The 11,416-nt window shown below is 37.8% G+C and overlaps 1 protein-coding gene across 1 annotated transcript; it reads left to right on the top strand.

Moving 5' to 3' along the window:
- Positions 1 to 767: 767 nt before the first annotated feature.
- On the top strand, positions 768 to 3,823 carry LOC131901036 (zinc finger protein 120-like; the record flags this gene model as incomplete). The annotated part of the gene is made up of 4 exons (XM_059252351.1): positions 768 to 882; positions 1,081 to 1,141; positions 2,626 to 3,614; positions 3,774 to 3,823. Coding segments are annotated over 4 exons (1,215 nt in total), but the record flags the coding sequence as incomplete, so codon positions are not given.
- Positions 3,824 to 11,416: the final 7,593 nt, after the last annotated feature.

Below are 11,416 nucleotides of genomic sequence, written 5' to 3'. Positions count from 1 at the left end.
GGCAATTGAGCCCACCTATATGCAAGATAAGCAGTAGCTCTTTACTACTGTTTCATCTCTTCTACCCTGTGTTGATTATTTATGATGAACACTGACACTGCTAATACTTTTATCTGTCCATTTATAACTGTTACAACATGCCGTGCCTTTTAGTAAAATCTGATTGATGTTACAGTTTAAATTGTGGCACTTCAGGTTACTGGTAGATGAATACAGAACTGGAGTGAATGCTTAACACTTTGTAGGAACTTTATTAAAAACCTATGAGTTCTTTCTATCTTTTTTGTTTGTTAGATTTTAGCATGGGAGACAGGGTTTTAAAATGTTCTTCTGGACCTGATTGCATACACTAGGCTGGCATTCAATTCAGAGTCACCAGCCTTTGCATTCTGAGTGCTGAGGTTAAAGATGTGAGTCAATACACCCAGCTTGTCCATCTTATTTTTCTTTTTTAACTAGTATTTGTTCATACAACTTCTCTCATGTGTATTCGGTACTGTTGATCTGTTTCCCTGTTTGTTATTATGCATTTCCCTACCAAGATGATAGCCCATTCAAAGGGTACCAAAATGACAGAGGTGACCCTTCTATTCACTATACTTCTAAAGTAACATGATGATTACATTATAATGTTTATGTCATGAAATGGCTGGTGGGAAGCACCAGAATTACATTAATATACAGTCAAATAAGTACACATTTACTATGTTGTCAGTGTCATACTTTCTGTTTTACACATGTATGGGATATTTTAGAATGCAGTGACCTATGATGATGTGCATATTGGTTTCACTTGGGAAGAGTGGACTTTGCTGGATCCTTCCCAGAAGAATCTCTACAAAGATGTGATGTTGGAAACCTACAGGAACCTCACTATTATAGGTAACATTAATATTTCCTTCATGATTTAAAATAAAGGTACAACTGTTCCTTGGTTATTGATGCTCTTCTGTAATTTGAGTGTAAAAAGAAGATAGAGGAAAGTAAATCATTCATGATTCTAATTATATTGAAGATACTGACTTAAATTTTGCACAGTTTTTAATGATATGTTATACCTTTGCTGGTATTATATTTTAGGATACAGTTGGAAAGATCATAATATTGAAGAACTTTGTCAAAGTTCTAGAAGACATGACAGGTAATTTTTATGTGCAATCTGATACAAATGTGCCTCTGACGAAATTGTAATGTGTCCTGGAAGTTTTTTGTTTGTTTGTTTTACTTTTGTTTGTATGTTTGTTTTGTTTTGTTTTTCGAGACAGGGTCTCTCTGTGTAGCTTTGCACCCTTTTTGGAACTCGCTTTGTAGATGAGGCTAGCTTCAAACTCACAGAGATCTGCCTGCCTCTGCCTCCTATGTGCTGGGATTAAAGGCATGCGCTACCACCACTGGGCGTGACCTGGAAGTTTTAAGCAATAGCATCAGTGTCAATAAGTACCACTTAAAGTACATTGATGATCATTAAATTTTCACACACCATAAACCTCAATTTTAGGTAGATGAAATGCATTTTCAAGGAATTCTTTTATTAAAGAAGACAGTAAAACAATGCCTCAAGACATATGACCATTTGAATCATAGCACCATAAAGGAGATGCTACATTACTGCCAATCCATTTATTTCATCCTATTCATATTACAAAAGTAATACACAGTGAAGAGCCGATAAGTATATCTCAAAATCATTCTAGTAAGCAAAGAGTCCATACAAAAACCTGCCCCACCTGAAGGGCTTCAACGAGTTGTCGACCACCCTAAGGACAGAATGATAGGGACAGGAGATACAAGGAAATACACCAAGTCTAGATTCTGATCAAGGTGCAACTTTATTTTCTCCAGGAGGTTTATATAGTTCCTGCAGCATGGGGGGAGCAAGAAGCTTTCATCTGCATAAAGTGGGGCAAGTTAACAGGATGTTTGTATAGGATGTTTATAGGGTGAAAGGGTCAAGGGCTCTGACTCAATATCCTGTTGCTAGGTGACCTGACTGTAAGATGATCTAGTTCCCTGTCTTATAGGGGTCTGTATTTTTCCACCAATTAGAGATTCTGTCCTTGTTCCTGACAAAAACCAGTATTTCTCTTATACTTGTTGTGTTTGTGCTGTTTAGTTAAAGGGGGAGTTAGTGTCAAGAGTCAGGGAAAATTGACATGGAGAAAACTTAATCCCTGTACCACCAGTCTATGAAGACAGAAAGTCAAATTGAATTCAATGTGGAAATCTTATATTTGTCATTCTTCCTATACTCTGCATATATCATATGTCACTATAGGTACAAGCCATATGAGCATAGGGATATAAAAACACATAACATATCTCTCTCTCAGAGCATTTAGAAAATAAGTAGAAGTCCCAAAATAAATATAATTGTTAAAATTGATTCAAGTATACAAGTATTGGTTTTTTAGCTTCCTTGTTAATACATCAATGAACTCACACTACAGAAAAGTCTTGAGTTCTAGGACTGTGCAAATATTACATGTGTATAAACACAGTGATAAAACCTAAAGAAGAGATTCCTCTTTAGTGTGGGAACAAACTGTAAAATTAATTCTTAAAGATGTAAAGAGTCAACAGCATATTGACTATGGTAAAATTTTAATGTGCCAATTATCCTTGTAGGCATGAAAGAAGCCAAACTGGAGAGAAACTTTCTGTATATACTCAATATGGTGAAGACTCTGCATATAATAGTCAGCCACAAAAGTATAAAAGATCACATCCTGGAGAGAAACCCTATGAATATAATCAGTGTGCTAAAGCCTATGCTCATCACAATACACTTCAAATTCATAAAAGAACACATATTGGAGAAAAACCCTATGGTTGTAATCAGTGTTGTGAAGCCTTTGCTTATCATGATGCTCTTCAATTACATAAAAGAACACATACTGTAGAGAAACCCTATGAATGTAATGAATGTGGTAAAGTCTTTCGTTATCACAGTGTTCTTCAAGTTCATAAAAGAACACATACTGGAGAGAAACCCTATGAATGTAATGAATGTGGTAAAGCCTTTGGTTATTACAGTCATCTTCAAGTACATAAAAGAACACATACTGGAGAGAAACCCTATGAATGCAATGAATGTGGTAAAGCCTTTCGTTATCACAGTGTTCTACAGTTACATATAAGAACACATACTGGAGAGAAATCCTATGAATGCAGTGAATGTGGTAAAGCCTTTGGTCATCCCAACGCCTTTCAAGTACATAAAAGAACACATATTGGAGAGAAACCATATGAATGTAATCAATGTGGTAAAGCTTTTGATTATCACAGTAATCTTCAAGTACATAAAAGAACACACACTGGAGAGAAACCCTTTGAATGTAAGCAATGTGGTAAAGCCTTTGCACAACATGGTGCTCTTCAATTGCATAAAAGAACACATACTGGAGAGAAACCCTATGAATGTAATCAATGTGGTAAAGCCTTTGCACAACAGGGTGCTCTTCAAGTGCATAAACGAACACATACTGGAGAGAAACCCTATGAATGTAATCAGTGTTGTAGAACCTTTGCATATTACAGTAGTCTTCAATGGCATAAAAGAACACACACTGGTGAGAAACCCTTTGAATGTAATGAGTGTGGTAAAGCCTTTTTTGGTCACAGTGCTTTTCAAATGCATAAAAGAATATATACTGGAAAGAAACCCTATGAATGTAATAATTGTGGTAAAGCCTTGGTATGTCACATTGCTCTTCAAAGACATAAAACAACACATGCTGGAGAGAAACCATATGAATGTATTTAGTGTAGTAAAGCCTTTACACAACACAGTTATCTTCAAGTACATAAAAAAACACATACTGCAGAGAAAAAAATATGAATGTAAATAGTGTGGCAAAGCCTTTGCACATCAGAGTAATCTTCAAGTACATAAAAGAAGTCATACTGGAGAAAAACCCTATGAATGTAAACAATGTGGCAAAGCCTTTGTACAACAGAGCATACTCTTCAAGTACATAAAAGAACACATACTAGAAAGAAATCTTATGAATGTTATTAATGTCTTAAAGCCTAGTCACAATACATGGTAACCTTATAACTATATAATGCCTAGTGTGTAATTGGTCTCTTAATGCCTTTGAATATAACAGTAGACTTAGGGGATCTAGAAGATCTTATAGTAAAATGAATCTAAATATATATGAATTGGTATGATCTTTAGCCAACATAAGGTTTGAGGTTGGATGTAGCTTGTTCTGTTCCTCTGATCTTTCAGTGTTCACTCCAAGTACTGGATCCGGGTTTGTTTTATTAGTAAGACCTTTTGAAATTTGTCTATATCTGGTGCCCAACTTATCATGTACAAATTCATGTAAAAGCTACTTTCCAGTGGCCTTGCAGGCGCCAGCGAAAGCCTGAGTTGCATGGGGCTGGTTGTGGTGGTGCATGCTGATAGGATTTGCTGACAGATGCAGAAGCAGGAAGATCTAAAGTTTAAGGCCAGCGAGGGAGGCTTGTTGAGGAGAAGCTGTGGTTGGGCCAGGCTACAAATGGTATTGGTGGGACCATGGAGGTTTTGGCTTCTGCTTCAAGTTGCCAGCTGCTTCTCATCATGTTTTTGGTGATGGAAATACTGCTACTGGAGACAAAGAGTTTACTGCTTCTTGTTCAGAGAACAAGTGCTATGACCATCTTGTTACAAGAAAGCATTAACAATGGTCAGTTTGGAGAAGTTTGGCGAGGCAAGTCGAGGGAAGAAATTGCTGTGAAGATATTCTCTTCTAAGGAAGAACATTTGTGGTTCCAAGAGACAGACATTTATCAGACTGTGATTGCTCCAAACCACAGATGAGGCAAAAAAAAAAAATTCTGCAGGGGACCAGGACATGCCTAACAGCAACTCTCAAATTTTCAAAAGGATGACAGAATCCCACAATGATGATTCCACATGGAATATGATAAACCAATAAGCTGATTAACACTACCGAAGGATATGCTTTGGACTACAAACTGCTCAAGACAATTTTGAGATGGCTGGCTGTGATGATTCAGCTTCACAGACTTCCTGAATTTCCATTATGCAGAGATTGGACAAGTCATACAGGACTTGACTATTAACCCAAAATTTTCCTTTCAAAAATCTATAAAGATCTCTTCACCACTAGACAGCAGAAAGTAATTTGAAGAATACAACAACCACATTCCCAAGAGGTGGTGTAGTTGGTAATTTGTCAAATTTTAATGGGCTTGAGATTATTAATGTAATTCTTGACTGTGTATATTGAATATACTTATTGTACTTATTGTATATGCTTTATCGTATTAGTTTTAACTCTTTTATATTAGACACATTAGGGAAAATGTGATAATATTTTATCTATGTACATTAATAAAACTTATTAGGCATTATAGAAAAGATCAGCCACTAGATTAGACAAAGAGGCCCGACAGTAGTGGCACAAACCTTTAATGCCAGCACTTGAGATCTCATGTCTTGCTTGAGAAGGACACATGCCTTTAATCCCAGGAAGTGATGGGAGAAAGCAAAAAAGTATATAAGACATTCAGACCAGAAACTAGAGGCTTTTTAAGCTTTTAGGCTTTCAAGCAGCAGTTCAGCTGAGATCCATTCAGGTGAGAACTCAGAGGCTTCCAGTTTGAGTAAACAAGATCAGCTGAGAAGTTGGCCAGGTGAGGTTAGCTGTGGCTTGTTCTGTTTTTCTGATCTTTCAGCATTAACCCCAATACCTGACTCCAGGTTTGATTTTATTAATAGGACCTTTAGAGATTTGTCTACAGAGGTTTTTTTACTCTGTATAAAAAATTGACACATGTCAATAATCTGTTAAAGAATTATGATGTCCTTTTATGTTGTTTATACCTGGAAACGTATATGAACAAGAGGTCTATGAATTTAAATGATAAAGTAACCCTCTTAGATTTCATACTTCTATTCAATCACATGGGGTAATGAATTAATCCAGATATAAAATTTCATAGGTGTATATTATTGCCTTTTTTGTTGCTTTGATAACACATCATTCTAAATGAACTTAAAAAAGAGTTTATTTTGGCCCTTCATTCCAGAGCAATATATGGACCATTTGAAAGTGGCATGGAAACAAGTATCAGACATGGCAGCTAATGCAGGAGGCTAAGACTTCACATCCTTTACCTGGAGAATAAGCAGAAAGTGTAAATTGGAAATGCTGTGCAGATGTAAATTCTCAGGCTAACCCCAGTGACATATTTCATCCAGTAGGACAGCATTTCCTAAGTCTTTCCAAATAATATCACAGACGAGAATGATTGATTTCTCTGACTTCAAGCCTACATGCTTTCTTTTTGTTACATGAATCACTTCATGATGGAGAAAAGCTCTATAACTTTTGAGATTCCTGAACACCTTTGTGACAGGAATTACATAGAAAAATATTTATGATGAAATTTAGTTTAAAGATTTGTTTTCATTTTAATTATGCAATGTCTGTGCGTCTTTGTGTGGGTATGTGTATGTGCACTCTGGTTTCCAAGAAGGTTAGACCCTTGCAGCTTCTTGTAGCAGGAATTACTGGAGGAAGTCATCAAAACCCAGACCTTGGTCCAAAGAATGAACTTGTATTAGAGGCTTGGCCATATCTCTCTATCCCTGTCAGTATTATAAAGCTTTTGTTTTATATCATCTTTATTAAGACTTTAGACATAACAGTTGTTTTCACTTTCAAGGAAAAAAAACTTCTTTCAAGTCTTTTTCATTGTAGCCTTGAAATAAGTAAATTATTAATCAAGTTCACTAAAGACTGATATGAAGACCACATTGTACCTTCTATTTTGCCACATTTGAGGTAGATATTGAAGTGTGGGATACTTGTGACAAATCTAATTAATGAAGTTTATTTTGTGGACATATATTCCTTTTGTGGATTTTGTTCATCTTTTGTGCCTTCACTTAGTGAGAATAATTTATCTGCTGCAATGTAGTGAATGGTATGGCTATCATCTAAGTGTTCCATTTTTGTTTAACTGTCACCTAGTATGTGATCATACTTTTCAAGTAAGGGCATCTGTGAAAGGGTGGTGGATTTTTGTTCCTGATTTTACTTTTCATATTTTTTCACAAATTCCCTAAAATATTTGTTATCCACACTGGCTTGAATGTCAGTAATTTGTCATGAATACAATAGAATTGTGTGTTAATCTCCTGAGTACAAGTCAAAGGATAGATAATGTGCTCCCAATGATTACTGTTTTCTCAAAATATTTTAAATGTTAATGTTAAAATACTTAATAGAGAATAAAAAATATTAAACATTTCATGTACATATACAAAGATACCTTTTCTTTAATCTGAAAGAGATGTAATAATTTAAGTTAATCTGTAATAAACTGTATATTTCACAATATAATTTGATATACTATATATATAGATAGATATTGATATATAGGTACATATTATTTGTAGTTCCATGCCTCTTCATGTCCTCATCTGTTATCCATTTGGCACCTCATCTTGAAGTATTGTCTTCTAAAGGAATTATTCAGTGATGCCACAAAATGTAATAATAGTAAGATTTACTTTATAATTTTCTTGATGTGTTTGTCTGTGTGTGTGTGTGTGTGTGTGTGTGTGTGTGTGTGTGTGTGTGTGTGTATGTAATATAGGCCATGACACAAGTGTGGAGAATAGAAGACAACTCAACTTTATGGCATCTACATATGTCTATCTTCATGTGGTGATCCCAATGAGGTCACAGCCTTGTACAACACGGACATTTCTAACAGAGCTGTCTCATTGATGCTCAGATAAGATTAGTTGTAAATCAGTAAAATATTGTTTGTTGTGTTGTAAACATGTTTTCATTGAAATATAATGGAAAATAGGAGAAATTGAATAATAAATCTTATTTGTGAATGAAATTAGTTAATTCTGAGGACCAAACATTTGTTTATAGCACTTTCTCAGAACAACAAAAGAATGTCAGAGAATAATTTCTGTGAGTAAAGATGGTTGCTGCTAATCCTGATGTCCTGAGTTCAATCTCTAGGAAACCCATATGACTCATACAAAATTTTATCTTCTTTCTACACTTGTGGTATGGCATATGCACACTCATATACCATCACATACATAAATAATTTAAAAACCCAAACAAGTGCCACTGAGGTCACTGACAACCAAAGATTTCCTGTTTTTACTACAGACATGTGACCAATAGCAACATACATAAAATGTAAATAATCATTTATATCCTAGGATCCAAATCTCTAACAGCCCTGGTTAACATACTATTTATCTCTGGGGTTTTTTAGAGGCAGTCCTGTTTTAGTTAAGTTGTTCTTTGTGTAAATTATTATTTCCTAAGCATTGGTAAATCCTTTATAACACCAATTATAATCTTCAAAGTTGCAGCTATTAAGTGGAGTGCTACCTAGTACATGAGATGCCATTTACAACTTCCTTAAATTAACTCCAAATGAATGTTACACCTACATGTCAAATACAAAATGCAGAACTTTGAATGTACTTGAAACTAGGCCTTTCCGAGTTTGGCAACCTGCATAAGCTTTGGGAGGTTTCTCTAACAACCTGATGTATAAAGCAAAAACATCTCCACCTCCAATACTAGGAATAGGCTTTGGAGACCTGGTAAAAGAAAGGGTTTCTTCAGATCCTCAGAACCCCACACTTTTCACACAAGGGGCTGTGGTTATCAGTCCCAACACCATTGTGGACTTTCTTTATAATGTTCTTGAGTTATGCTGTGTTCTTCATTTGCAAAATTGTTTGATTAGCCTCCTTTTGACTTGGTACACTTCATTTTAAATCTGAACCCATTAATTTTCATTAGCAAGAGACTGGCTGTTGAATTTGGCACAAATCTCAGGCAGCTGGGAAATGTCTGTCCTTAGATTGCAATGCTGGTCTGGGAACCACTCACTGTATTGTGTTTCTTCTTCTTACCTGGTCCTGTCACTCAGTCTTCACTAGCCAATCAGAGCCTCCAGTGGATACATCATTCACATGGGTGTGTTCTTTCTGGAGCCAGCCATCTGGTTCAGCTATACTCCTTAAGAAATCGGAAGTAGTCACATGTGCTGTGTCTTGGGCTCCATCTTGGAGAGAGTGAGTCAGCTCAACAGCAGCACAATGGTGAGTGAGGAGTTGCTCTCCACAGATGTGGAGGAGCATTGAACCAATATGAGTGAGGGGCCGCTGTCCCCAGGTGGGAAAGAGTGGCAAGCAAAGGTGAGTAAGAGGATGCTGTCCCCATGCAGGCAGGTGGATCAACCCACTGAGGCTCTGGAGCTGGTTTGGAGGGTCCTCCTCTGGCTGGGTGGAAGAAAGCTTCCAGACATAGAGTTCAGCATGTTCTTGTCTGCCTGTGTCTGCCTGGTCCACCATGGCCCTATGTTGTCCTTGTAAGTCCCTGGGTGGGGTTGGCTGCTTCTGAATAACTTCACTCCCTGGGCTGTATCTGCACAGAGCATTGGTAGCAGATCTCTACTGAGAACTGTCCTTGTTGTTAATGCCACTGTGAAATTCTGGTGCCTGTAGTGCTTATATTGTCAAATGTGGAGAAATTTTACCAGATTTGCCAAACTTGGAGGACGTCATGCCTGGGAAGAGGAATAGGAAGTGCTCTGGGAGATTGGTAGATTTTACTAAACTACCAAATCCCCAGATTAGCTTCCTGTCTGACCATAGTATGGAAGGACACACCTGAGGTTTTTGTTCTCTACATCATTTGATCTCTGCACACGCATTAGGGTAACTACTAATGTCCCAAAATGCAACAGGGTAGTCCTAGCTAATGAGGGACTCTGGAAGATTTAGCAATCAGTAGCACCAGTAGGAGGTAGCTTACAGGTTCTTTCCAGGATTTTCCTCATGTTTTGTTGTAGGGAGCTTTAAGGAAGCCCACAAGCCATGCCATGGAGTGTGTGAGGGCCACTGTCCCTAGACCAGCAAGAGCAGGTTGGTTGAGCTATCAGAGCAGCTTGGAATTGGATGAAACATGAGCCAGACTGAGGCCTGTTGCTCCTGTGGTAACCTGAGTAGTGGCCCTTGTCCTCTGAGCTTTGTGGAGTGTGGGTTCCCTGGGGATGAGAGGTTCTGCCATCCTGGCATGGGAGAACATGAGCTTGTATTACCACTGCATCCTGCTATGTAATTGAGAATGGCTTTGACCTCCTAATCCTGCCTTTGCTGCCCAGTGCTAGGTACACAGTCCTGCAAATCCCATCAGTCTGGATAATAGAATGTGCACATAAATGACCCTGTGTTTTGGATGAGGAATATGGAGTGCTCTAGGAGAGTGGAAAATGTATTCTAAAATACAAACTTTCTTGACTAGGCCCTGTCTTCTGGGCTGGAATGGCAGAGCTGGAAGCAGTGTGCTTTCTGAATTGTTAAATCTCTGAACACCCAGTAGGGGAGCTGTTAATATTCTGAGGCCCAGGAGGATAGCCTTAGCCAATGAGGAACTCTGGGAAGGCTTAGCAATGTGGAGTCCTGGTGGCAGGTAGCTTGTAGTTTAATTCCAGGATTCTCCTCTGCTTCTGCTGTAGGGAGTTGTAAGGAACACCAAAAGCTAAGCCATGGTGGGTATAGAGTGTTCAGAGCAGGTCTGTTGATCCGTCATTTGTGCTGGAATTCACATGGACCATGAGGCAGACTGTGCTTCTGTTGGTCCATATGGTGGCCTTGGCAGTTACCTTTGTCCTCGGAACTTCCCTGTGGATGGATTTCCTTGGGAGGGGAGACTCTGTAGCCCTGGCATGAGAGGATATAATGCTTGTAGTTTCACTGTTTAGTGTGCACACATAGATGTGCTTTTGGTGTGAAGTGAGAAGGCAGATTGGAAAACTGAAAGTCTGGTTTCTAGAAGTTCTGAACATTGCAATTCTCTTTCATGGTTGTCTTATAAATGCTACAAATTATTTAGAAACTGATAGAAAAGTGGGGATGTGGACCATCTTTCAGTAATAGGTGATTAGAACCTTCTAACTTTCTGCTATCACTAGCTACAAAAGTGTTTTTCAGTGAAATTTCATTCTAGGGGATAAAAAAATTTCTGAGCTGCAGAGGTTTATCAGGTGTGCATGGTGCTGGCTGTGTGGATACGGCAGAATCAACTCTTGGGCCATAATTCATGTGACAGGAAGTATTCATAACTAATAGGAAGCCTTTGTTTTATAATTTGGGAGCTGATTGGTAGTTCAAAAGAAAGTCTGTTCCATGCCCTCAATTACTGTCTCAAACTGGTTGTTTCACTTTTCTTATTTATATGTCTGTGCACGGAAATAAGTATGAGCTGCTGAGTCCATTTGGTATTTCTTCTATTTATATGATTTCAGTGCAGGCCACTTTGTTTTGGATAACCAACTAGGAGGCTCATCCCTGGGAAAAAGAATTCCCCCTCTTAATAGTCATTAGTTTTCTGTAGTACATTGTCTA

Source organism: Peromyscus eremicus, unplaced genomic scaffold (assembly GCF_949786415.1).
Source record: "Peromyscus eremicus unplaced genomic scaffold, PerEre_H2_v1 PerEre#2#chrX_unloc_1, whole genome shotgun sequence".
NCBI classification, from domain to species: Eukaryota; Metazoa; Chordata; class Mammalia; order Rodentia; family Cricetidae; genus Peromyscus; species Peromyscus eremicus.
This window is presented reverse-complemented; position numbering and strand designations above follow the sequence as displayed.